This window comes from Paroedura picta, chromosome 2 (assembly GCF_049243985.1).
Source record: "Paroedura picta isolate Pp20150507F chromosome 2, Ppicta_v3.0, whole genome shotgun sequence".
In the NCBI taxonomy this organism is placed as follows: domain Eukaryota; kingdom Metazoa; phylum Chordata; class Lepidosauria; order Squamata; family Gekkonidae; genus Paroedura; species Paroedura picta.
Window position 1 is genome coordinate 148,885,039 of NC_135370.1, and position 27,920 is coordinate 148,912,958.

The 27,920-nt window shown below is 39.8% G+C and overlaps 1 protein-coding gene across 3 annotated transcripts in view; it reads left to right on the forward strand.

The window, feature by feature from the left end:
- The window catches only part of YLPM1 (YLP motif containing 1), a 56,702-nt gene that overhangs the window by 24,657 nt on the left and 4,125 nt on the right, over positions 1-27,920 (forward strand). For 2 of the 3 annotated variants that reach the window (XM_077323240.1, XM_077323241.1), the window contains 13 exons: positions 47-545; positions 2,863-2,955; positions 3,709-3,886; positions 4,736-4,869; positions 5,484-5,638; positions 5,801-5,863; positions 6,749-6,868; positions 8,003-8,179; positions 9,001-9,084; positions 11,843-11,926; positions 12,703-12,783; positions 21,974-22,025; positions 27,033-27,163. In XM_077323240.1, coding sequence (XP_077179355.1) covers positions 47-545; positions 2,863-2,955; positions 3,709-3,886; positions 4,736-4,869; positions 5,484-5,638; positions 5,801-5,863; positions 6,749-6,868; positions 8,003-8,179; positions 9,001-9,084; positions 11,843-11,926; positions 12,703-12,783; positions 21,974-22,025; positions 27,033-27,163 — 1,851 coding nt within the window. The remainder of the gene's footprint in view (positions 1-46; positions 546-2,862; positions 2,956-3,708; positions 3,887-4,735; positions 4,870-5,483; positions 5,639-5,800; positions 5,864-6,748; positions 6,869-8,002; positions 8,180-9,000; positions 9,085-11,842; positions 11,927-12,702; positions 12,784-21,973; positions 22,026-27,032; positions 27,164-27,920) is intronic. The other variant, XR_013228531.1, reaches the window with a different exon arrangement.

Below are 27,920 nucleotides of genomic sequence, written 5' to 3' on the forward strand. Positions count from 1 at the left end.
CTTCTCCCAAAAGATATGGATCCATTAAATGCTTCCTTTTATCTAGGCCTCTTCTGAAATGCATCCTGAAATACCAATAGAAGAACAACCAATTACACCATCTCCAGCTGTAATTATAAAGCCACCGGTCTTGTTTCGGAAGCCTACCCCAACAACAAAGGCAACTACCCCCGTAGCAAAGCTTTCTGCCCCAGCAGTGAGGCCACCTATTCCAGCTGCAAAGGTCCCTCTTCCCATGGCCAGGCCACCAGCTCCACCAGTGCAGCCAAACCCCCCCGTTCCTATTGCAGCTGTAGCACCAGCTCCAGTTCCAGCTCCTGTGGTGAAGCCATCGCTTGGTATGAACCAAGAGCGCTGGGATGAAGATTCTTTCCATGGACTTTGGGATACCAGTGAAGACAAAGGAATGAAATCAGAGTACAATTTAGCTAAATCAGAGACATCACCAATCCCAACATCCAATGCGTCAGGTATGCCGCAGGTTTCCAAGCCACCAGTCATTCATCAGACTGTTGACTATGGACACGGCCATAGCCACGGTCAAGGTGAGTACGGCTAATATTTTTAAAATGTTAATTATGCCTAACATAAAGGAAACAAGTAACTGCTGTCTTCAGAGCAGTACACTGGAACATAATCTCTGCATTGTGAATGAGTTGCTGAAGACATCTTTGTGTTAAAATACTGGAAAATTTGATATCAGTTATCCTAATACCTTCCCAGCTAATTGCTGAGAAAAGGACCTTTTATAGACTTGGTTGCCTTCTTATGTTGGAATAAAGTAGAGATTTATAAAATTGTAAAGAGTTAAATGAATAGAAAGGTTTCTCCTTCCTTTAATGCTCAAACTTGGAGTCATCTGATTTAGAACTAACAAAAGGAACTGCTTCTTTATAGAATGCATAGTTAAGTGATGGATTTTAAGCCCTGTTTCTTAAGCTGGGGTCTAAGAACCCCTGGCAAGAAGTGATCAGTGGTAGCGCTTCTCATGCAGGAGTTCCCAGGTTCAAACCTTGCATCTCTAGTTAAAAGGCTCAGCAACAGATGATGTGAAAAACCTCCACTGGAGACTCTGAAAAGACATTTCCAGCACAGTACTAACCTTGATGAATCAGTAGTCTGATTCAGTATAATGCAGCTTTGTGCGTCTCTGGATAATGTAAAAACGGTACCTTCTTGGTTTCTGGTAATGGGGGCAGGAACACTTCACCCCAAAGGAGTGGGGGACTGTACCAATTTCCCCCTCTTTTGACGGGCAAAACCTGCCACCACATTCATCTAGTTTCTAGATCATCTTGGAGCATTTGCAAGAAAACATGATTGGTTGTTTGGGGGGAACCCGCTGCTCAGTTCTAGAAACTGCTAACTGTTTTAGTGACACCAAGGAGGTGCAGTCTTAATCCATATCATTGTTACTTCTAGTATGAAACTGAACTGTTTTTCTATTTCCCAGATGAGAAAGACGCATTAACAGCCAATTTTAAATTAAATATCAGGGTTGTGTTTTTGTTTGTTTGTTTTTATGCTGCTCTATTTCTTTTGTGACCTCTCTCTAGAAGTTATTTTAAAAAGTAAATTTCTTACTGTCCCTGGTGCAAACACCAGTCCAATTAAAGGCTGAAATTGATTAAAACTTGTGAGTTGCACTCCATCAGCAAACCAAGCTTGCAAACAATACCTAAACAGTAAATCTTTTCTCTCTGAAACCTGCTTTTAAAGCCTAGCTGATAATGGCTGGAGACAGAACCACCTGCAGGGGCATACATGGGTTGCGTAGTGTGTTTTTAAAAGGGCTGTGTGGTATGTGCTCGTGAGGGACGTGGTGAAGATATGAGGGTCTGTGAAAATCTTAAAATCAAAGTGAGGCTCTAGGGTTGGTAAAGATTGATCTTAGATTATGTTAAATTTTTAAAAGAGAGAATAAATCTTTCAGTGGTTTGTACAGAAGTTATAAGAAAACCTGAACTTTCATATACATAGTCTATGATGGATACAGAAAAAACATCAAGTTTCCACTGACAACTGGCTTCCTTGATTGTGTATTCACTATTTATTTGCCACCTCTTCAGGCCAAAACACTGATTCTTGTAAAGGCTTAACTATGTATTACAAAAAAAAAAAAATCGAAATGGCAGCAGATTTAGGGGCCAGCGAAATTATTCTAGCACTGGTAAGATATGATCTGTACAACAGGAATCTGTCAGCCATTTCTTATTGGCATTCAATACCAGTTGCAGTTTCTGAACTGACCTTAAAGGCAACTCTGTGTAACCTGGATGGGAGGAGTACATGAGTCACGAGGGACATACCCCATAGTTTACTACTGTTAGAAATCAAATCCCTGCCAGGCTAGATGGACCTTGACAGTATTCATGGTCTGTATTTTGGGCCCTTACCAGTACATATGTTGCCTTTATGCTGAAACATATATTGGCATTTGTTGCACTGTGTCCTGTTTGCTCCCCAATCATACATTCTATGCTCTCAAGTAGCTAGTGGGATTTGGGAATCATCTCTTCTCAGACAAATGAAAAAACAACTTGTGTTTTTTGCTTTGTCATGAGCCATCATTAATAGGCACAGTATTGGCACCTGCTCCTTTGTTTTTGGAGAAAGATATGTTAGACATGTCGCTACGTTGTTAAGGAGTTTTCTCTTGAGAATTTTAGCTAAGTAATTTTTAAAAATTTAATTACACAATTGTTAGTATGGTATATTGGGTAATTTGATGACTACAGTGGGGATTTTTTTTTAAGCAGCAGATTCCTGTTCCTTCCCCTCTTGTGTCTGATGAAAGCAAGCACAGATGTGTTTAAAGACTGGGACAATATCTTTACAATATTGCCAATTTGCCTTTAACAGATATAACAACCAATAAAGGTGGACCAATTCCTTATGGGGAACGAATAACTTTGCGCCCAGATCCTCCTCATGAGAGGCCATCTTTTTCAAAAGGTGAGTATGTCCTTGGTGAATCTTTGAAGAAGGCAGGCATCAGTTTAATATTTGGTAGGTTCCAGATCAAGAAACAGAAATGCACTGTCCTCTTCCCTTTTATTAAAAATAATTTGTGTACTTTCCTCATGATTTGGAGACTTTTAAATGTTAAAAATAATTGTCATTATACTCATTGTGTAAGATGTGACGGCTGTGCACCACTTCAGGCTGCAGGTGAGAGAATAAAAGTATTCCCTGAATGTAGTAAACTAGCATTCAGTGGTGAGGGCTGTATTAAACTTTTCTCCCTGGTGTGCTGGTTTTCTGCATAAGGGGAGGTTTTTCTGTGGCAGTGTGTTCAAAAATGCAGTCCCTATCTTAGGGTTTGACTTTCAGAACAAGAGTTTTATTACTTCATTCTGAAGCCTAGATCTGTATAATTGTCCCTAGTTTATATAAGCAACAGAATGAAGTGGTAGATAGAGCAGTTGTATCTTTTGGGTGTTCTTCCATGAAAATTCAGTTTATATAGACAACAACCTAACCTTGTTACCATACTGTGGGTTTGTTTTTGTTTTTCATACAAGGTGGGTTTTTTTTTGGGGGGGGGGTTAGCTAAACTTCCACTGTGCTGCTACTGCCTATAGCCTAAAGTGGCATAGTTTAAGAAAGCCACTTGATTCTGTTACCTAATTTATAAAATGGTACTTAAAGATGATTTTGATGTCTTTTTTCAGAATAAATAAAGCTGTTCCATTTTTGTTTTTTCAGAACATCCAGGCCAGAGAGATCGATACATTAAGGACAGAGAATCTTACTTTGAGCGACAAAATAATACAAATACAGACCATCGAGATTTCAGAAGAGAACGAGAACCTTATAGGGACCGTAGTTCGGGAGACCACGAACGGGAAAGATTTGATAAAGATCGTTATCCAAGAGAAGACAGGTATGCAGTGTGGGATCAACTGGCACACAAAAGGGTATCATAATCATTGTTGACCAGAAGTCTTACATTTCAGTTTTTTATTGAACCAATAATCCTCAAACACTATTCTAGAGATTAGTGTTATTTATACTTGAGTATCTTTGCACAAAATTACTATGATTCTAATTTAAGTAAAATCTGCTTATATCTTCTGTGCTATCTTTTAGCAAAAAAAAAAACTTTAAAAGACAGGCAAACCAAACCAGCATTAGTGCAAGGATATATAATAATCGAGGGCAAAAGAAGATCGAGGGGCAAAAGAAGAAGGGGACGACAGAGAATGAGGTGGCTGGATGGAGTCACTGAAGCAGTAGGTGCAAACTTAAATGGACTCCGGGGAATGGTAGAGGACAGGAAGGCCTGGAGGATCATTGTCCATGGGGTCGCGATGGGTCGGACACGACTTCGCACATAACAACAACATATAATAAAACACTATAGTAATCAACCACTATAGTAATTAATTTACAATCATGTAAATTAAATATTCAGTCACTAGCCATGTGTGCCCCCACCCCTTGCTCCCTTGTGGTTTAAAAACATCCTTAAAGCAAAACCACTCCAGGTAGGATACAATAAGAGTTTTCTGCAAACTCAAGGGTTTGCTCATGTTTGCAAAAGTAGAGAGAAAAAGAAAATTCCCTCGGATTAGTGTAAAGCAAAAAAAAACAAATAAAACATTTGTACATGAATTGCAACTGAGTGAGAAGTAGAGACAGTGTGGGGTAGAAAACACGGGGAATTTTTCTTCTCTGTGAGACCTCATAGGACCCCAACTTGAATGTTACAAAATGCTTTCTCTGTTGGCAGGCCATCACCTTCAAGAGCTCAGTCTTATCGTGACAAAGACCATTCAAACTCAAGAAGGGGGGGATTTGAAAGACAATCGTATGAAAGAAAACCGGATCGTCCTTCCTATGACCATGGGCCTTCTGTGTTTGGAGGTACGGTTCTTCAGCCTTCGACAAATATTACACTATTGGGATTGGACACAAATATGCCTATGAATAGGCTTGATTAGGAAAGAAAATATTACTTATTTGTGAAGCAGCCTTGTCACTGTTCAGTCACCAGTAGCTGCTAAAGACAAGAATTTAGCATCTTGCTTTTTAAAAAGGACTGCAGTTTCTGCACTCGTGTGTTGGCTTGGATGTAGCATGGACACAAGAACTTCTGTCTGCATAGCATGACTTTCATTGCTACATTCTTGCATACAGATCTTTTATAGCAGCATTTATCCAGAATGTTCAAGGATGTTAAGTGTTCAAAATATTACACACATTTTTTAGTCTTTCAAATGTGTCCCTCTTTGTGGAAGAGAGGTTAACTAAACTACAGAAGATGTCAGTGTCTATGGCCCATTTTATTGTTTTTCCCCACACCATGGTATGTTTTTTATTATTTTAAATACTTCATTATCAAATAAATTAAGGACATATACAGATAGGAAAATGTACTAGTGATCCCTGTCAGAAGCAGAAGCATTGTCTTCTTTCCATTCATTACCAATTTTTACTTTGCTTCTCCTTTCTCTTTGTCTTCTAAATCTTACGTTAAGGTGACCGAAGAAACTACCCTGAGGAGAGAATGCCTATTCCTGCTCCATCAATACCCAGACAGCCACCTCCTGCACCCCGTGTAGAGAAGAAACCAGAATCTAAAAACGTGGATGATATACTGAAGCCACCTGGGCGGGAGAGTAGGCCAGAGAGGGTAAGTGAACATTTACAATCAGTCATAAAGAATATAAAACATACATCTAGGAAACATACATCAGTTACTCTTTTCAGTAAATTGAGAAAGAACTATGCTGTGTATTCAGTATTCCTCATATTTGGTAGATGGTCATTTAACTTAAGCTGTATTTTGTTCTAGATTGTTATTATCATGAGAGGGTTGCCTGGCAGTGGAAAAACACATGTTGCTAAACTTATCAGAGTGAGTAGTAAAATTACATATTCTCCATTTGTACCGCACAATGCAATTTTGTTATATCTTGGTCTCATCCATCTATGTGTGAATTTTCATTTCTGATCCATTCAGAACACAAAGGAGATGAATGTTCTGTATCAGTGGTCCCCAACCCGCGGCCCGCGGCCCGGTGCCGGACCAGGAAGACCATGGCGCTGGGCCGCGGCTCCCTCTCCCCGCCCCCCCCCGCAGTAAAAAACTGCGCAAGCTGGCAGCCCGGGAAGCTTCTTACTGCGGGAGGGGGGGAGAGGGAATCAGGGGCAAGCCCGCGCATCACACATGCGCCATGCATGGCCCAAATCATGCATGTGCGGAAGTGCAGCGCATGCGCAAAAGTGCAGCGCATGCGCAATTTCGGCTGCGCACGGCGCATGCGTGCCATGCGCAGGCGGGCAGTTGCCCTGCCGGTCCCCAGCCTCAAAAAGGTTGGGGACCACTGTTCTGTATGATCCAAATAAATTTGGGATTTTGAATTCCTGCCAAATTCTACTTACTCAAATACCTTGAATGCTATAGGGGTTCAGAAACTCCTGAAATATTCTTCAGGCTTTGAAAAACCCCCGAAGTGGCATATTCATACAGAATATGGTTGGAAAACATAGCTGTGTTCACACCCACCCAGGTCCCCTCTAGGCCCATCATTGGCCATTTTGGGAGGGGAGAGTCAACATGATTATATATGGTCATGTCACCTGATAAATATTTAACAAATTTTAAAGAGACAAGTGTATAGAGTGGAAAGTGGAATTATATTTTACAAATGGTAAGAAGGCTATACTTGGGGCTTTGTATATTCAAAATGAAAGTGCTCATAGCAGAAATCCAAGTTACAGTCCTATGTTTCCTTTTCAGGATAAAGAAGTTGAATGTGGAGGAGCAGCACCTAGAGTGCTCAGCCTGGACGACTATTTTATCACTGAGATAGAAAAAGAGGAACGAGACCCAGATACAAAGAAAAGAGTGAAAAAGAAGGTACTCTTCTTAATATCTTTGCCATTGTATCTGATGGAATGGAACAATGCAGTAGTATGCATAGCTGCTTTTAATAGGCAAAGACCATCCATCCAACTCCAAATAACAGTGGTTTGTCTTGAGAAGAACAGAAAGCTTTTTTGCCCAAGCAAAGTGAAGCATTGCTTTAAAGTTGTTTATGTTTAACATTTTCTTGGATGTTAAGACAGTGAAAAGTTAAATCCAACAATAAACTTCTAAGGCCCTTACCTGGCCCTTAAAATGGCCAGCTGTCAGCCTGTGAGTCATATCTAGTTCTCCCAATCATTTTATCCAACACATGAATATGCTGTGAGATTTAAATCATGATGCAGTAAAAGATTTGCGTACAGTTTTACTTCTAGGAAAAGGAAAATGTTACAAGATGTATTGCATACATTTTAAAGCCATATCTCTTTGGAATTTGTATATAATACATTGTATTGTATGGCTAGTCATGTTGTGTTCCATAATAACAGAAACTTCATGGCTAGTAATTAATGAGCATATCAGTTTGTTTGGAGAATATACTACTCTTCCTCTCCTCCCCCCCCCCCAACTGCTATCAGAAGAGAGTGACTCTTGAGTGTAGAAAACTGTCACTTCTGTCTCAAGCCACAGTAATAGAATTTTAAGGCCTTGATCCAACATTGCAGGGGTGTAGACTAAACCCTGGCTTAAACATGTTGGCAACGTGACAAAGTAACCCACCCACAGGACTTTGCATGTGTACATGTCTCACTCACCCAATGAGGTAGCCGTTAGAATGCTGTGTCCTCTTGTATAAATCTTACTAGGCAAGCTTGTAACAGTCATTGTCTCAGCCTAATCATCTCACAGGGCTGTTGTGATAATAACATGGAGGAGAGAATTATATAAGCCACACCAAGCTCATTGGTGAGATAAAAATATACTAGATTTTAAAGAAGATAAGCAGGGCTGCCACCAAATGCAAAACAGCTGTGCAAGCTTACTAAGCAAGCCAACCCAGTACTTGCCTAGACTACCATACTCTGGTGACCTTAGTTCATCTGGTGACAGTAGGAGCTGAAAATTCACGCTTTTAGTAGGGAGGTTTGTTCTCCTTTTTGCCTAATGTGCTGTTTTTTGGAGTAGGTTTTGGAGTATGAATATGAAGCTGATATGGAAGAGGTCTACCGTGCCAGCATGTTCAAAACCTTCAAAAAGACCCTGGATGATGGGTTTTTCCCCTTCATTATCCTTGATGCTATCAATGACAGGGTGCGCCATTTTGAGCAGTTCTGGAGTGCTGCGAAAACAAAAGGGTTTGAGGTAAGCTTCCTTGGATAACCTTTTAGGTGGTTAGCACTTCTAGAATGGCCCATGAGAGTCAACCCTTGGGCTATAAGGCAGAATCAGGCCTCAGGACCCGGCAGAATCTGGGACCAACATTGCTAAGGAGCTCCAGCAGTTCATCACTCGTCCCAAAGTAGCAGTCTGCAGATTCTGTGCTGCATTAATGTGGCAGGTAAGGCAGAATGCAGAAAAGGTGATCAACTTTGAAAGCAAACTACGCTGTTGCAAAGCTGGAAGAGACAGGCCTGACCTGGACATCTATATAGGCTTGGTGTTGTGTTGGAGCCTGTGAAGATCATTGTGCTGCTCCCTTTTCCCTCTGCAACTTAGACTGGCAACCCAACTGTGGAGCTTTCTGCAGGCATAATTCCCCAAAATCCACCTGCTGTTTTACTTAAGAACCATTCAGCTCTGTCCTTGGTAAACTTGTCAACAGAAATGAGCTAGCTGTTGATGGGAACTGCTGTATTTTACTAGAGATTTGTTTATTCCTGCCTTGGATGTTAATGTTGTATTTATAATTTGATTTATATTGGGGGTTTGGTTTTATTATTGTTCTGTGTCCAAGGGCATTACTAGAAAATGGAAATAGACACCCAAGGAAAAAAGAGGCACCTGCACACAGAAGATCAGGTTCCCACTGCAAGTCCAAATTTGACAGCCTCCTTGCTTCAGCCTTGCTTGTTCTGTCCTACTTTACATATTATCCAGTGTGTTCACAAGTGCTCCTTAGGCCACCAACTGGACCTGGGCAGCAGGTGCATTCAGCATATTTCCTTATCTCCTTTGCATCCTAGGTCTATGTAGCTGAAATAACTGCAGACAACCAGACCTGTTGCAAGAGAAATGTCCATGGACGCAAGCTCAGAGAAATCAACAGGGTAACTCCATATACACTGAAATTACACTGCATATACATTGATGATATTAATTTTCTCAGGGCTGACTGAAGAAAGGGGCTCTTTTTTAGAAGATACATGTTCTAAGGATGTGTTCGTATTTGTTTTAGCAGGCAAAAGCCAGTGTGGTGCAATGATTAGCACAATGTGGGTCTGGGACACTTAAGCCATGGAAGCTTGCTTGAACCAGTTACTCTTCTCACCGCAACTGATCTCACAACATAGTTGTTGTGAAGATGAAGTTTAAGAGGGGAGAACACTATTCTAAGAAACTTTGGGCCCCCAATGGGGAGAGAAGCAGGCTATGAATTAAGTACCTAATCAAATATATTCCATTTATCAATTGCAAATATTTATACATCCTCTGTCATCATGTACTCTGTTTTTATTTGAAAGATATTGCTGTCATGCACGCAGGATAAAAACTACTATTACCAGGAAGCAACAGGCAATACGGAAACCCTAGGTTACATTTGTGTTTCTCGTAAAATTCCCTGTACTTGGGGAAAAGGTTATTTTCCCAACTAAACCCAGCATTTATTTAGAAATTATTGTCCTTTTCTGGATAATCTTCCCCTATGGCCTACTGTTCAACTTTCTGAGATCAAAAATTTGATAGGTACACTGCGGCTGGGTAAGGCAGATGGATTTGATTTAGTCCCCCCGGACCTAATTAAAAGAAATGCAGAATGGTAGGCACCAGTATTGGCCAATTTATTCACGATAATTGATAAGACAGGGAAAATTCCAAAGGGTTGGGAGGTGGCAATCATTGTACCCATACATAAAAAAGGGAATCTGAATGAACCAGCCAATTATAGACCGATAAATCTACTAAGCGTAATAAGCAAACTCTACGCAAAACATCTTCAGTGGAAACTTCGGGATTGGCTGGACCAGAATAATTTTCTGGCAGACGAACAAGGAGGATTTAGAGAAGGTTGTTCAACTCAAGATCACTGTACAGATCATCTCGTAGTTAAATACTCTTCCAGCTCTATGACAACCCTGTATGCAGCTTTTGTTGATTTGAAATCGGCTTTTGACTCTGTGCCAAGGGAACTACTATGGGAGAAATTAGTTAAGACTAACATAGATAAGCGTCTTCTATTTTTGATACGTGCTATGTATGAAAATACTACCATCAGAATTAAGTGTAATGCCCATGGTCATCTGACTAATTCTATTAAAGCTCTTAGGGGAGATAAGCAGGGTTGTGTTTTATCACCCCTACTGTTTAACATCTTTATAAATGATATGGTTGAACATTTTCAGAATAGTGAATTACGTCCCCCTAGATTAGCTAACAAACATATCTCGCTACTGCTCTATGCAGATGATGCTGTCCTGTTATCAAGAACGGCAAATGGAATGAGAAGGGCCTTGGTTCTACTGGGTACTTACTGCCGATTGAACCAGCTAGAGGTCAATCATTCAAAAACAAAGATTATGGTTTTTGGTAACAAACCTAAAACATATACATGGCATCTCAATTCATCACCCATAGAACAGGTCAGATTTTACAAATATCTGGGAGTACTATTCCAATCAAATGGCCGTAGAAACTCCCATATATCATATACTTCCTCAAATGCCCAGAGAAGCTCAGGTGTCATTCAGAAATTTTTCTGGCACAAAGGTGGGCGTAATGTTCCCACAGCCCATAAGCTGTTCAAGGCAAAACCTCTAGCACAGATAATGTATGGGGCCCCATTGTGTATAAATGCCAATATTTCCAGCCTAGAAAAGACCCAGGCTAAATTTTTAAGATCCCTGCTCCATGTACCAACCAGCCTTTCCAACGTTTCAATCCGGATGGAAATAGGAATGTACTCTGTCCAGACCAGAATATGGATATGTACATCCATGCACTGGTTAAAATTGCTTTTTTCCACAAAGGGTTTGCTTTACCTAATGGTGTCTGAATCATTGGTTGTTCCGTGGATATCCACTCTTGAGAAAAAACTTTGCTCATATGGTCTATCCAAACAGTTAATACTGTCTCTGGGTTTCAACTGAGCAAAGGAAACGATAAAACAAAGAATCCTAGATATCCATCGCCAACAGGATTTCAATCAAGTAAAAAAAAACACTTTTTCCAATGCCTCCACTTAATAATTTCAGGCCATTACCTTATTTATCTAATCTTGTTCCCCCAGAACCTAGGAGATCATTTACTCTCTTACGATATAACATGCTCCCATCCGCTTTTAGGGAAGGCTTATTCAAAAAAATACCCATCTGTGATCATTTATGCATCTGCGAGGATGGGAGCATTGAGACATCTGAACATGTATTACTCCAGTGTAGGCTATATGATCAATTCAGGGGAGAACTTATATCTTCTCTTCAGAATAAGCCCAACTCAGAGGCAATCACAGACATGTTGTCAGACAAAAGCACAGAAATAACTTCTGTTGTGGCCAGATTTGCTTGGAGAGAAATCAAAACAAGGAAGAGCTGGTTGGATTCGGAGCAACTTAGGTAGAGATAGTCTCAATTGCTTGAGATAATGCTTGTGAGTTTTAAAACCAGAATGATTCTTATAGCTGGAATGTTTTTATCTTTTATAATATTTAAGTCATCAATGATTCTTTTTATCTTGTTAATGCCAGATGTTTTTGTGTACCTTGTAATTTGACTACTGGTCTAGTACCGTAATATTTTTTTTTAATTGTCCTTTTCTTTAGAAATACTCTAATACAGAAAAACTTTCTGCTCCCATTCTTCCATTTTTTAGATGGCTGATTATTGGGAAATGGCACCTCGTCACATGATACGTTTAGACATTCGTTCTTTGCTACAAGATGCTGCTATTGAAGAGGTGAGATGTTTAAGAAGTAAAATTGCAGAAGCAATCGTATGTAGCTGAGCAAAAGCTTAATTTTCCAGAGTATAGAAGAAAGCTGGTTACTAGTATATGGTTGGAACTACAGATTGAGGAGTTCATGGTTTAGTGAAATTATAAGCAGAAAAATACTAGAAATCTAGAAGAATTAACTGCCAAAGTACCACAGTGAGCAGATTTACAAACAAGTGTCAGTAGTACTCCTTGAGCAAGAGAGGCATTACTTGTAAAGAACACTTGCTTGCCATTTTCTTAGGCTTGGCATGCAGTCTCAGTGCTTTTTTGAGTAGCTCAAGCCATATTGGAGTATATAGATACACAGATAACATACAGCTTGTGTGCTCCACACATTGATTTTGATGTTAGAAGCTGCTGGAAGAGCCAGGCTAAGCTAAGAACAAGAATTCTGTAAAAGAACTGCTGCCTGGTAAGTCCTGGCTTCTAGTGTCCTGTGTTATCGCTGATTGCTTTTTTCAAGTAACTTCAGAGGGGAGAGCAAGAGCTTCAACTTTCAGGAACAAAAATTTCTTTGAGTAAAAAGATCTAGTAGACAAAAAAAGTATTAGGGATGACCATTTGCAGGCTCTGTTCTGTCTCTGAATTAATAACACTGGGGTGTTTTGTTGTGTTTTGTTGTGTTTTGTTGTGTTTTGTTTTCAGTCTACTATTTGAGCTTGTGGCCTTTAGTGCCACTCCGTTTTCATGAGCAGATATTACAGTCTGTTATAATCTTTTATCTGTATGTTACTTAGGTGGAGATGGAAGATTTTGATGCCAACATTGAAGACCAGAAAGAAGACAAGAAAGACGCAGATGAAGAAGAAAGTGAACTGGTAGGAAATACATCAGCCACCCAGAGAGCAACAAAAGTCTTTACTTTCAGTGCTCTAACAGGAATTGTGTCTGTCCTAACCCCTCGCCCCACTATTGCTACATATAGCATAATAGGAGCAGTGGGATATGCTTGGTAGTTTTCAAGCAATCTTAAGTCTTTGTCAGTTAATTTTACTAAAGCTGTGTTATTATTTTCTCTGTGAGTAGATGTTATAATCTTGATGGATTTGGTAACACAACCCAAGGATTTTAAAATCTGTAGCCCAGTGCCTTGGAAGAGATCAGGTTTCAAATATTTTTCGGTTGGGAAAGGAGATAGTTCTCTTTAAATACTGAACGTAGAAAGAGTCTTTCTAGCATTTGATCTCAACAGAACTGTTTTCTAGTTCCCCTACAAATAAAATTGCTTTGACTTGTGGGGGGGGGGTGTCTTTATTCTCATTCCGATGGTAGGAAATGAGTCAGCAAAGAGCTAGTTCCTAAACCAGCTCAGAAAGCAGAAGCAACAAATATGACACTTTGGTCAAAGATATTTTCAGTCTTATCTTCTCTGCTAACATGGAGCCAAAGTCAGCTTTCATCTCAGATGACCCTGCATGGAACATTGGTTTTTGCCTTGTTGTATCTGCCTCCCCACTTGATTTATGAGGCTGGAGGAAAAGGGCAAGGCAGAATTTGTATGCATTTAATCCCAGCAGTCCGTGCTGGCACATGGTTCACCTGCCTGTTCTCAGATGATCAATCCTGCCTCAGTCCTCAGGAAGGTGCAAGGAGTTCTTTTAAGTGCTCTTTTGCTGTTTATGTTGCCTTTTCTGGCTTAGAGATTGCTTTGGGAGCAAGAGCCGCTGTAGAGACAGGACAGGTTCTCTCCATGGGAAAAGGTTGGATGCTACACAGATACTTTATAGGTTGCATGGAAGACAAAGCCTGCCAGAGGAGAGGAGGCATTTGCCTTCATGCTACTTGAAGTCCCATCTGGGTCAGAAAAGCAATTGCAAGAGATCCTCATTTAAGGGTGAAGATGGCCACTCCATCTTCAGCACATTCCAAGAAAAATAATAGTGCCAATGATACTACATTCTTTTAAGAGAGGCAGCCAGCAAGGCATAGTGATGGGGCATTTGCTGTGTCCAGAAAGAAAGGAGAATTATTCTCACTGCATCTAGTCTCCAACAGATTTACCTGTCAAAGGGCTAATGCATCTTCCTAATTCAAACTATATATTGTGGAGTGAAGTAGGGTGGAGATTAACTGGAAATGCAGATAAGAATATTCTCCATGGAGATATGTGAAGTTATCCTCACGTCAACCCAAACTAAACCTATGGATCCAGTTTCTGATTCTTCCAGAGAGAAGAGTTAAAGGATGGAGCAATTGGCAGGATCCTTTGTAATCTGGCTCTTAAAAACAATACTGTGGAGGTTCTCAGATAATGCATTCTGCAAATACATCCTTTGCATCAGCTTTAACTACAGTGGCAATTCCAAGAGAATGATGAGCAAGATGCTTCAGGATCATGAGGGAAAATCAACTTGGTGAAAGAGCTTCAAAGACCCACTGGGATTGCTGATTAATTTTACCTAGGCAGCATTTACAGTTGATGCACGTGGTGCAATGATCTAGTGTAATAATCTGGAGAAATGCATGACTAAAATACTGATATGTGAGTTTCTAATACTCCTTGTGATATGTGAGTTTCAGGTGCATAGTGAAACAAATGCTGTTGGAGAACGGAGAAGAAATGAAGATTCTTCTTCCCTTTTTTCCCAGGAGGACAGAAACTAGGAGAATGTATCTCCTTGGAGAACCTAATAGACCTAAACCTGCTCATTCAAGAGAATGGCAACCCAAGCACATTGATAGCCACTTCAGTTCCAATGGGACAGTTACCTGCCCATGGCTATAAGTGGTAACAATCATCTGTGAGAATCCACAACCCTAAGCAATTGTATCCTGGGGAGAGCACAACTGAATTGCTCCCTGGGGGTAAACAGCATGTCATTGGACAGCTTTGTCCGACCTCTCCACAAACAAATCAAGCAAAAACATCAGGAAGTTCTTGGTAGCATAGTTTCTTTTTTGGGAGACAGAAGCCAACAAGGTAGATTCATATCTCTAAAGATCATTCTTTTATCCATATAAACCAGTTTCTAAAATGAATGAATGAAAAGCAGTTTCTGAAATCTAATATTTTACACCAGTGCACCCCCACCCCTGAAAGAATACTGAATGGAAGTGTTTGAAAGTCAATAAGAGGAAGAGCTCAACAGTCTAGTATTGACTGCTTTGACCATTTAAACTGAATTACTAGTTTCTATAGAGCCTCTTGTGGCGCAGAGTGGTAAGGCAGCTGTCTGAAAGCTTTGCCCATGAGGCTGGGGGTTCAATCCCAGCAGCCGGCTCAAGGTTGACTCAGCCTTCCATCCTTCTGAGGTCGGTAAAATGAGTACCCAGCTTGCTGGGGGGTAAACGGTAATGACTGGGGAAGGCACTGGCAAACCACCCCATATTGAGTCTGCCATGAAAACGCTGGAGGGCGTCACCCCAAGGGTCAGACATGACTCGGTGCTTGCACAGGGGATACCTTTACCTTTTACTAGTTTCTATTTAAGAAGAATGGCAAACAGAGACTCTTCAAGAAATAATTGAGAAATAGATAACTGCATTCATGGACCAGCTTTTCACTTTGGCCAACAGCAAGCAGAACATAATGAGATCAAGAAGCCCAAGTGAAATGTGCCATGCCACTGAAGTGACTTTCTTGGACTTCCTTTATACATTCTTGCCCTTTGGCTGAATGCTCTGGAACATGAGGTGATCCTGATTCCCTCAAGGTGACAACAGAGTTCATGTTACTTTGATTTCATAATCAACTTTAAACTTCCAGGAGTCTCATCCAGCACCTATAATTTGTTGCATGTATATTGTTGGAGCAACAACTGAGGCTGAAAGAGTATGCCTGGCAGTGATTGATCTACACCATTTTGTCCTCGCATAAAGTATCTCAATAGCAACTATGGCAACAAATGCTATGTGGAAAGCATTTCAGAAGTATAAGCATTTGAGAGCCCATCACTTCAGCAGATGTCTTAGTTCTTCTGCAGGAGATGAGAAAAAAATGTCATCCCAACAACCCTAAAACAAGTCAAGGTAGGTTCACTTACATCTCAAAAGAGTCATACTGCATAGCAAGTGTAGGTTATGGAGCCCTTCATTCAGCTGTTTCACACTGCTCAGTACTTCAGAAGTTCCCAGCTTCTCTTCTCTGGTTTAACAAGAGCATTTTCTGAAGCTTTGCCAAGTGATGCATTGCCTGTTAGTGAGATCTTGAAAAGGCTCATTGGAATATCTGCTTTTTATAAGATGCTAATTTGGATTGATTGTGTAGTGTGCATAATGGATGCGCATTTATCCTCATGGATTTCTAGGTGACATGTTTATGTTATATTAAAACTTGAGGAATTGTCCTTGTATAGACAGCTCCTTTAATTTGTAGTATTTACATTATTGCAAGGAAGATACTATCACTGAAGATCAAGATGGTTCGTATTATGGTACTCTTCATTAGTAAGTATCAGTATGAAAGTTGGACAACAAAGAAAGCTGATAGGAAGAAAATTGATTAATTTGAAATGTAATATTGGTGGAGAGTTTTATAGATATCACTGACCACCAAAAAGACAAATAAGTGGGTTCCAGATCAGATCAAGCTTGAATTCTCTCTACAATCTAAAATTACTAAATTGAGGCTATCATTGGTCACATTGTAAGAAGACAAGACTCACTGGAAAAGACAATAATGCCCAGAAAAACTGAAGGTAGTAAGAGGAAGACTAACATGAAATGGATTGACTGAATAAAGAAAGCCACAGCCTTCAGTTTGCAAGACCTGAACAAAGCTATTCCTGATAGGATGTTTTGGAAGTCATTAATTCATAGGGTTGCCATAAGCCAGAAGTGACTTGACTACACTTAACAAGCACACCCACATTATAGCATGTTAATATATTAATGCCTCTTCTTCTGTGTCTCCATTACTAGGATTTGGTACTAAAATGCATTGCTGGATAGGCCTACCATTGCTCTGGAGCGGGGTTTGCAACTGAGTACATATGCCTAGTGAAGAAGAGGAGGTTTTATACCCCACATCTCTACTGTAAGGAGTCTCAAAGCAGCTTACAATCGCATTCCCTTTCTCTCCCCACAAGAGATACCTTATGAGGTACATGGAACTGAGAGAATTTTGAGAGGACTATGACTAGACCATGGTCTTTGTATGGAAGACTGGGGACTCAAACCTGATTCTTCAGATTAGAGTTCACTGTTCTTCACTATGATGCTACACTGGCTAAGTGAACTGTTCCAATACTGTACTACTAAAGCAAGACAAGATGTTGATGTGGCAGGCATAGAAGATTCAGGATATACCTCAGAAGATGAAGATCAGACACTGGAATTCTGTTCAATTTAGGCAAACAATAGGCTCCTGTGGCTGTAAGCATTCTAATCCAGTATTGTCAGGTGGATTATCAGGTGTATGCCTAAAGGGGACTGTTACTTCCTTCTGAGGAATGTCTTACAGGGCTGTAACTCAAGTCTCACAGAAGTATCCACAGAAGTCTCCACTCCATTGAACAACATTCCTAGAACTTGTGCTATAGGATCCCCATTATTCCTATTTGGATCCATTCTTAGGATATGGGTACTGTTGCTGTATAAGCTGATCTCTTACCAGCTGAATGAGAAAGTGAAACTGGACTGGCTGTGAGATTCTGTTCTGTTCAACAGGTGGGAGATCAGTTAGGTTTAGCCTTGTAACTGCATTCAGTGGGAATGGGCCTCAAAACCATAGGTCACTGCAGATATAAGATATGTACCTCTACTGATGTCTATCTCTTCTATCAATCCTTTCCCCTTTTTCAAGTTTTCAAGCCTAAAGGTTGGCTGAACTTTATGTCACTTTAGAAGCTGACCCCTTTTTTTCCTGATGTATGCTTCCAAACTCAGTAGGAATCCCTCCCCATAAGGAATGCCAAGTTTGCAGGCCATGCCTGCTGGGAATTACGTTAATCCGTTGCTGATTGCTGTTCTGCTTGCTTCACAGCAAGGTAGTTCATGAGGTTCCTTTACCCCATCAAGATAATTCTTCCAGAGAGAAGTTTCTGCCTCAGAATTAAAACATGTCTCATTTAGGTAGGTGAAAAATTGAGAATGAAAATAGAAGTTTTAAAAATTAAATTAAAAAAACCCTAACAGCCCCTCTCTCTTTCTCCGATGGAGCATTAGTGTTCCATTCCATGGCATTTTACATTTCGAATTCTAGCTCTTAATTGTTTCACATTAAATTCCTCCCCCACTGAAAACTGAATATATTTTGGTGATAAGCATTTCTGTATTTCTTAATGAAGGAATTAAGCATTGGTTCTTTCTAGAAGGAAAACTTCTTGTAAAAACGAAGTCTGATCTCCTGTTTTTTTAGTCTGTACTTTAGTGGGAAGAAAACCCCAAATCTGAATCCTTTGTTTAAGATCTCGGTACAAAGGTCCTTCCCTGTCCTGGAAGACCATATTTATCGATTGCAGTCTTGCAGCTTTCTTTTACAGCGGACTACATTTCTGAGAATATTTCTTTACTTTCTCATACTTTTTGGATCAGAAGAGTATATGCTGGTGATGGACAGAAGTGATTAAAGTATTTACAGAGACACGCCAAAGATAGGAAGGCTTGGTAGTTCACAAATCTATGTAACAAAAAGGTGCCATATATATGAAATGCTCTCTAGATATGGAAGACAACAAACCACTGCTGTAAAATGGCCTGTTTGGCATGGGGCGCTTTACAATGAGGTATGGTGAATGGTGGCCTCTATCAGTTCATTTTAAGGAATGTACATTTTAAGGAATCGAAGCCACTGTCACCCTCAATTAAGTCATGTAGGGATGTGCAGCAAAAAGAACAATCATAATTTTCAGATCCAGATATATTGGAGCCAAAAGTACCAGTATTCCCAGTTTCCTGGACTTCAGATACCTCTATGATATTTGGATCTGGCTTTCGCAACCCCCTCCTGGTGTTTTTTCCCCCTCTCTCTCTCTCTCTGGGTTTCTGGTGGGTTTTGGCTCCATTATTTCCTATGGGAAATCTTTCAAGTCGGGCTGGGGGAGGGCGGGGGGGTAGAGTACTTGCACCAAAATTGCAAAAGAGCTGATGAGGCCTGTTCTTAAAATAACCCACAAATATTGATTCACGTGAACCAAGGAGTCCAATTCTCTGGGACCCTGAATAAGGTGCTTCCAGTCATCCTTCATTGTTTCCTATGGAGCAAAAAACCCTGCAAATAAAACCCAGGAATCTCTTCTCTCCTGCATCCCCCCCCCCCCCAAGGAATGCGATTGGAAGCTATTGCTAAACCCAACCAATGTAAAATGTGAAGATCTGAAGCTACATAAAACACAGTAATCTGAAACTGAGAATCTCAATGGAAAAATGCAAGAATCTTCCAAAAACTGTCAACTGAACATCCTGTCAACTGAACACAAACCAACTCTAGTGAAGAACAGACTTCTTTAAACTTCTTTAAACAAAAAAACATTAAAACCCAGAATCTTTCCTTAAGCTGTCTAGCAAGCCAATACGAAGATCCAGGAGACACAGAAACACAAGAGAAAAAGAGAAGAAAGAAGGAACAGTCCTGGAAGCCCGCAAATGTTAGCTCCAAATATTCCTGATTAATTCCAGATATTTCTGGAATTTTTCAGGAACAGTTATATATATATTCCACTCAGGAATATCTGAATGCACATTCCTAAAGATACAAGAGTTTAGGAAGCCCTCTGAGGCATATGTGGCTTGTGAGCGCTGCTTAGAGATGCCAGGGGAGGAGGAGGGATGAGGGAGTCCCCTGCTGCTGCCCCTGGAGGGTGGGAGGACCCACCACTGCCTGTGAGGCAAGCAGAGAGTCTGTCATTTGCCTGTGACGTCGAGCAGATGACTGTTCTTGTGTTCATGACATTTTTGCTACCCATTGAGAGGACCAGTTTGACAAGTTTGTCTCTGGCTGCAGTTCTTAAACGTCTCATTCCCCAGTGGCCCTGTTGAAGTCATTATTAATTGAAAGAAGTTGGAAGAAATCCAGCGAATAGAATCAGCAGGTTTATCTCTTCACTATGCTGCATACTTTTCACCCTCCCCATCAGAAGCACTCCATTTTTAGCTCAACCTTATCACGTTACTAATGTTCTCTCTATTTTTATTATTGCTTGGACAAATCAGTATTTTGGGTATTGTTTTTATCTTTGGATCATGGCATGTATGCGGTAACTTATGCAAGACAGGAGTCTTTTTAACCAGTTTATAGATAGGTTAGATTTAGATATAGATACAATAGATATAACTTTGTTCATGTACTAGTAAAAGTGTCAGGATTCCTAAAGACAGTAATCCAAATCTTTTTGTACTGTCAAATTATTGGTATGTTTATGACAGTCAGTGTAATGATATTCAAAAGAAAAATGGGGTAAACACAGAAAGAACTGCTAAACGTTTCAAGAAACCTACTAGTAAAACACTGTTTATTTCTTTTACAAGATTAATGTCAGATTAATATCCATATAATGTACTGTACTGTATTGGTATAGATTTGGGGGTGTAAATTTTCTCCTCTTTCTGATGAAGCCATTGGACACCAAAAGTCAGAACTAAAGGGGGAAGAGCAGATTGGAAAAAATGGCTGCAGGAAGGAGACCTGGAGAGGAAAAACAGCTAGGAGCGAAGAGAAGCACCTGTTCCTTCCCTGCCTTTTCATCGCTCCTGAATCCTCCGCTTTAGTAGATTACTTTTAAAACATTAATCCCAGTTAGTGGCCTAACAAATCCACAACATTGCTGAAGCTGAACCTGGGCGGGCTTGAGTCAGATTTTTTAATGGTGGATTACTGAGATATACAATTTTGTTTTGAAGTTGATGATAATTGCATGGTAAGCTTAGTGTAAATAAACAAACCTGCACTGAGCAAAATTTTACTTTAATCCATAAAGCTAAAATATTTACTTATAGAGTTCAAGCTATTGACTTGCACGAACTAAATTGCCTAAGTATGATTAAAATATGTAACAATCATTTGAGATAACCTGTTAGCCAGATATGCACTATGGTAGGGTTTTATTTGTTTACTTAGAGACTTTCACACAGATCCATTTAGGGGTAATACATGTCTGTCTCTCACTGGATGGGACCTCAAGCACTACACTCCTCCTACATTCACACTTCCCCTTTCTGATTTAGGAGCCAGGGCTGTGTGTGGTTTTGGTCTGTTTAAAAAAGATCAAGTTATGTTTATCAACTGTTTGGTAGTACAAACAGAGGACAGGATTCAGCACGACTCGACACCAAAAAAGCTAATTGTCAGTGTTTCAGTTTTGCTGGCTGCGTTACAGATGCTGCAGCAGCCCAGAGTCAGGGTTCTTTACACATTCATAGTAAATTCACGTTACATGTTGTGTTGGTAATTCTTACCCCTTGACCATAACATTTTATTTAAACTAGTGGAGGACTAAAACTCAAGTGACTCTTCACCAGTAGACTCACTTTCTGCATACTAATTTTTTCCCATTTCTAAAACCCAAGTATCTAGTGAAGTCTGACTGTAAAGTAGAGTGATATATATTAAGAGGATCTCTGTGGCAGAACAGTTATTTGCAGTTGTACATGTGGAGAACATTCTGGGCAGTATCTAAAGTACATCTACTCACACCCTTCATCTTCTGAGATTCTGTTCCCATCACAGCCTCCCTGCCTCTTTTCTATAACCGCTCTAAAAAATTGGGGCACTCCAGCTTAGCACATGGAATTACAGTTGTGGCGTAGGGTGCTGCAGCAATGCTTTGGCATGTACGTTGCTTCTTTGTATCTATACAGTTATGCTGAAATTACGATACATCTTGTGTGAAACAAAGCTCTTGTAAGTTGAGGAGTGTGAGTTTTGTCTGTAGAAAATGCTTCAAGAGCTCTTTGTTATAGTCTTGCAAACTAGGTGCCAACTGAATGTATGAAAGTTTAGATTATTTCACATTTAAGATCTTTCATTTCACAATCTAGAAAGCAATGTTTGCAGTATTGTGCTGTTGTAATGTGACATGTCTGAGTATCTCTTTCGCTAATCCTTCGAGCTTCTCTCTGTATATGATTTAGGGTTACATTCCGAAAAGCAAATGGGAGATGGATACTTCTGAAGCAAAACTAGGTGGGTATTTCATTTCTTTAACAAAAAAATAATCTGATAAACGTATTTGCACAGCTTTAGTTTTCCCTCTGAAAGAGAGAATTATCTGTGCCTCAAGCAAAATGATGTGAAATTAATTGCTTTTGATATGAAAATATATCTCTGAGAAATGGAGCACGTTTTCTGTCTTCTTCAGTAACAAGAGTACAAATAATCCAATACTTTAAATCGTAGCTTTTTATATGCTTTGTATGATGTTATTTCTATACTGGTATACAAGTACATTTGTGGTGGCCAAAAACGAAACATTTGCAGTGTGTTCATGATTTCTGCGGAGCCTGAAGAAGAACATCGTTTCGCAGTGACTCAGGATGACCCAGTTCACAGGGCATTCCAGGCAAGGGATGAGCAGAGGTGGTTTGCCATTATCTTCCTCCACACAGTGACCCTGTGCTGCTTTAGTGGCCTCCCCTCCTGGTCATGGCCAATCCTGCTTAGCATAAATTCTGACAAACCCAGGCTAAGCTGGGGTATTTGTGTTGATACAGAGTTTGCCGAAGTCAATATCATTAATATGTGTTACAGTCCACTCTGTGTTTGTTAATGATGTGTACTCATTAAACTCTTAATCATTTTACATCCATTGTTCAGCATTATGCCTTCTTGTTTTGTCATGGTGAGGAGTAACAAGGGGCCACCTCCCCACCCCACCCCAGCATGGGAAGTAGTAGCTCTTCAGCCTCACTAACTGTCAATTCATTTTTAGTGTTGTTGAAATTTCGGCATTAATTCAGAAAAGGGGGATATGAAAAATCAGCTTGTTTGTCTCATGTATGTGTTCAGATATCTTCCTTAATCATAGCATTTTGTTTTCTTGGGGGCCATAGTTGTAAAACAATGATTTAACTGGACAGCTTGAGCGTATGCTTTCCTAGTTTTGAATCTGGTTCCAGTCAGCTACATCTTTAGTATGTTCTTTCAAAAGCAAGCCTGTCAAAATTACTCAAAGTCCTTATAGGGCAGGAGTCTTTTTCATAGGGTTCATAAGAGTATATCTTGTTCAAATCATCTTCTTTTTAAAACGCTGTAGTATAGTTTGCTCTTTTTTGTAGAAAAACGTCCCTGGGAAGATTCAGTGCGTGCAGTAATGCTGAACAATGGTATTTGTGTTGCTAGCAGGGAATTTCCATGATACTTCCGTTTCTGTTATCATATACTGATTTAAGTCAGAGATACATATATTTTCAGTATTGGACCTAAGACTGCTCCCCTTGCACTTCCTTTCATATACTTGGAGTTTAATATATTTGAAGCACATCAGCACAAAGATGGATTCATTAAGTATCCTACCTAATTGCTGTTCCTGCATTTATGTATGAAAATTATTACTTTGTGTAGCATTTATTTAATTGTCTAGCTGGTTGAGTATGTGCAACTATATGCAGAAGCTTTTGAAAGAATGACTTGGAAGACTGGCACTTGATGCTGAATCCTGTTTACATTCTCTAATGGTTTAGGGTATAGTAAGAAAACTCTGTAATTTTTGCTGCAACTATTTGTATTTGCATACAACAGTTTTTGTCAGGCCTTGACACTTTTTCTGCTGTGCTCTGCTGACATTGCAGAGGAATATCATGACTTCTGGAAACGTGTAGCACATCCAGTGAAAAGGCACTGGGGGGCATCCTATACAATCCTACCCTACATGTGCATTCCTAGAATCAACATTTTAGCTATGTCTTTAAGCTGATTGCTTAAGGTTGTGATTTTGTTATATTCGCATGTAATAGAATAGAATTGTAATGGGAATGTGAATACAAATATACAAATGCACAAAAAACACAGTTACTATGCAAGGTTGTCGCTGTCTCCTGCAGTAATTTTATGTCCAAATGCACAAACCAAGCATCTTGAGAGTTCAGTCACATGGCTTTATCCTGTAGTCAAGACACATCATATGACATTCCTATTACACACATTTTGTGCGACCATTTCAGCATTCTAGATGGCCCTACATGCTCTCAGTTTTATTAGGATACTTAGACTTCAAGGGTCTGCATCCCAGTCGCCAAGGTTGCTGTGTTTTCTGTGGAAGAGAAATCAGTACATCAAGACGGGATAATGGTGATCTTTGCTACATACCATGAGTATGAAGCAAAGAGTTACGTTGGGAAAAATGCTTCCATGACGCTGTGACTGAGGATTTCTGTGATTTCCCAGCTACAGTACCGGAGCAAATAATAATAATATAAAATATTTGGGTTGTAACGGAGGCTGGAGGCTGCAAGTGACATGTAGGTAAGTGTCTGTGAATCTGCTATTGGCTTCCTGCCCTTGCTGTAGTGGTGTGGCTGATTTTCAAATGGTTGCTGTGAACATACAATATTCTTCTGAGATTATTGGTATGTGAATTGAGGCTGAGCCCAGTATTAACATTTTTACAGTAAGGAAGAAATTCTTAGAGACAAAATCACTAGTGCCAACAAGTGATACTGTCCCCCTTCTAAGTTAAACCTGAAGTTCAAATTATGTTTGAATACTATGAATTAAGCAAGCTGCCTAGAATTCTGCTCTGTGGATGCTCTCTAATCGGCTGGTAAAATGCCTTTCTGTATTACGTCTCTGATTCATGAAAGTATATAAGACATTGAACGTTTGTGGTGATTTTTTCCCTGTGACTTAACACAATATAGTGGGGATGCATTCTTATGAATACTGTGTACGTGCAAACTCCTAACATAGTTTGTGTGAAAACAAAACATATCTAGATAAATTTTAATGGCTGCTGCATCATCGTGACTCCATCTCTAACACTCTTTTTTGAAATAAGTGCTTTCCTGCATTTGTTTCAAAATTATTTCTGCACAAAAATCAAATCCCCCAAAAACAAATTGATTCCGTTAGAGACTGGATGTTCCCACCACTCAGTAGTTTCATAAAAATGACGTTTGTATGAAATAGCTGTTTGCATTATAAACTGGTGTTGGTCCTTTTCTAATTATTGAGGTGAGTATTCTTTCTATTTTGCAGGATTTTAAGATGATTTTTTTTATCACGTTTTAAAAAAGCAGAGTGAAACAGGAATAGAACTCGGAAACAATAAAAAAATCAGAGCATAATATTTGTTGAACAAAGATATTCTGCCTAGTACTTGTCTCATCTTTATCTTTATCCCAGTCATTACACAGTCCTCATGCATTATTAAATACTCCTGGGCTAGTGATCTTAATATATTGGTGGTCTCAACTATGTACTACTAGTTGAAGCTTTTATTGAGAACAAGCTGACACTTGATCTGGGATCCATCTAAACTTTTGTTCCCTTACCAGCCCTGTAGCCCCTTCTATACATTCTACTCCCTGAACAACTCGGGGGAACCTTTCGGAGTCGCATTGGGTACTGTGGACAAGCTGCAGGTGGAATGGATAACTAGCAGTCCTTGAATGGAGTTTCTTTCCATTCTATTTCTCAGGCTATTTTGATTCTGTTTCTAGTTTGGGGAATTCCGTAAGGCCTATATCTTGTGCCTATATTTTTGTGTTCTTGTTTTTAAATATGACTGTTTCTCTCTTGAGTGCATTTTTTACATATAAACTGGGACTGTTCACTGTTTAAATTTGGCTTACAAAGCTAACTTGTGAATCAGTTTCAAAACTGTTTTGGAGAACCAGTGTGATGCAGTAGTCAAGAGCAACAGCTTCTTATCTAGAGAACAGGGTTTGAGTCCCCATTTCTCCAAATACAGCCAGCTGGGTGACCTTGGGCCAGTCATAGTTCTCTTAGAGCTGTTCTCACAGAGCAGTTCCATTGGAGCTCTCTCTGCCCCACCTACTTCACAGGCTGTTGTAAGGAGAAAAAGGGAACGGTGTTTGTAAGCTGCTTTGGATTCCTTTGGGTAGTGAAAGGCAGGGTAAAAAAACAGCTGTTCTTCTAATTCCCATGTCTGTGTATTGGCACATGGCATCTTTCTCTGGAGCTGAAAATGCCACTTTGATTAGGATATCCTTCATGATATTTAGCTGATGTTGTAAAAATACAGTTAAAGTTAACTTACAATAGCAGCTATAGTTAATTTAACACATCATCATTTTGACTGCCTTGAACAGGTAATACTGTGAATTCATACTCTATGCTTCAGTGTCTTTTATCTGATGTTATATTACATATAGCTGCTATTATATATATATATATATATATATATATATATATATATATATATATATATATATATATATATATATATATATATATATATATGAAATTTTCTGCATTATGGCAAATATGCATATACTTTACAAATAGAATTAAGACAAAGTTTGCTGATTAGTCATTTCTAATAGCCATTGAGTCTACATATAACTCTGAAATACAATATTTTCCTCTCAAAACATCAAATAATTATCAAAACTATGTAATGTTTCTATACAGTCTGCTGCCTGATATCATGAAACTCGTCTAGCTCATGCAGATAGCAGGAAAGTCTTCAGTGCTCAAAGTCAATTTCACATACTCACACCAGTTCACATATACTTGAAACCTGCTTTGTAACAACAAAAGGTTTTAATGAGAAGCTGACCACAGAGGAATGACAGATCAGTCATATTAGTTCAACCAAAAGAAGGAAACAGTAAGCTGTGGAAAGCCACAGCCCTCCTGGAGCTCATATTCCGCTCTGCAGTCAGAGTTCATCTAACACGAGGCATCGATAACTGCTTTGACCATTAAACTGCTGGTAGCTGGAGTGTTAGTTTTCAGAAAACATTGGAGTACCACCTCTGCTGGGATCATCCAAGACCAAGAAGCATTTCTCCCTTCTACATAAATATAATCATCTATTACAAGCACAAGGTTGATTTTTAAAAAGATCATAATGAGAGATTACTGCACTCCCGAAGATACCCAGGAACTTGTGGATTGTGGTGCTCTGATACCATCATGGCCTCTTGAGAGCATTCCCAGTTATCTTGTTTGTGTTGGACATCAGGCGAGTTTTCTTCTTTAACCCTAAGGCTATGTGTTTGTTCTCAGACAAATTGGATGGGCTGCGAACTGGTGCTAAGCGGAAACGTGATTGGGAGGCAATTGCCAGCAGAATGGAAGATTATCTTCAGCTTCCCGACGACTACGACACCCGCGCCTCCGAACCTGGAAAGAAGAGGGTAATAAATGTCCTTTTGGATTTAGGGTTTCAGAGAGACTCACTTCAGAAGCATTTCACAAAGCAGCAGTTGTCTAATTCAATTCGCCTGTAAGGTCATTGCATTAATTTTCATTGTTCAGTGAGTTTTCAGAAGCACGGTCTCCAGTCATGGGTGTGTGGTAGATGGGATCAAAACAGGGGCTTAATAATAGGCTTGTAGTGAGTGGTAAAGCAGGAGATCTTGTGTGGCAAGGGGATGAAGTGGACAATGGTGAGTCATTGCATAATTGAGGGAAACGGGACACATAGCAGGCCTTGTGGGTTGAGGGCACACTTCATTAACGTCTTAAGTATAAGCTACCAAAAAATTCATTTAGTGTTCCACTACATTTTCATCAGGATCAGTTGTTTCAAAAGTGTCTTTCTTTCCACTCTTACTGGATTCATTTAATGCATGCTTGTGGCCATTGGTCTCCAGGGGAAAAAATATACCCCTGATGCTGAGGCAGCGTGCTGTCATTCCCCACAGTGCCACAGCAAGACCTTGATTCAACTCCAATGGCAAATAGTTAAATTATTAAAATGAGGGCAAACGCAGATACAGATGTACATCCCACTGACAGTAATGCGGCACAGATGTAGTCCTTCCATACTGCAATATTTCTAGTAAGAATCACCTCCAGACATGCTTCCCATCTGCTTTCTGCTCTAAGTGTGCAACTGCATTGACATGAGGGCTTATTGCTCCAGTTGCCTTAGCATATTCCCTTTCCTCA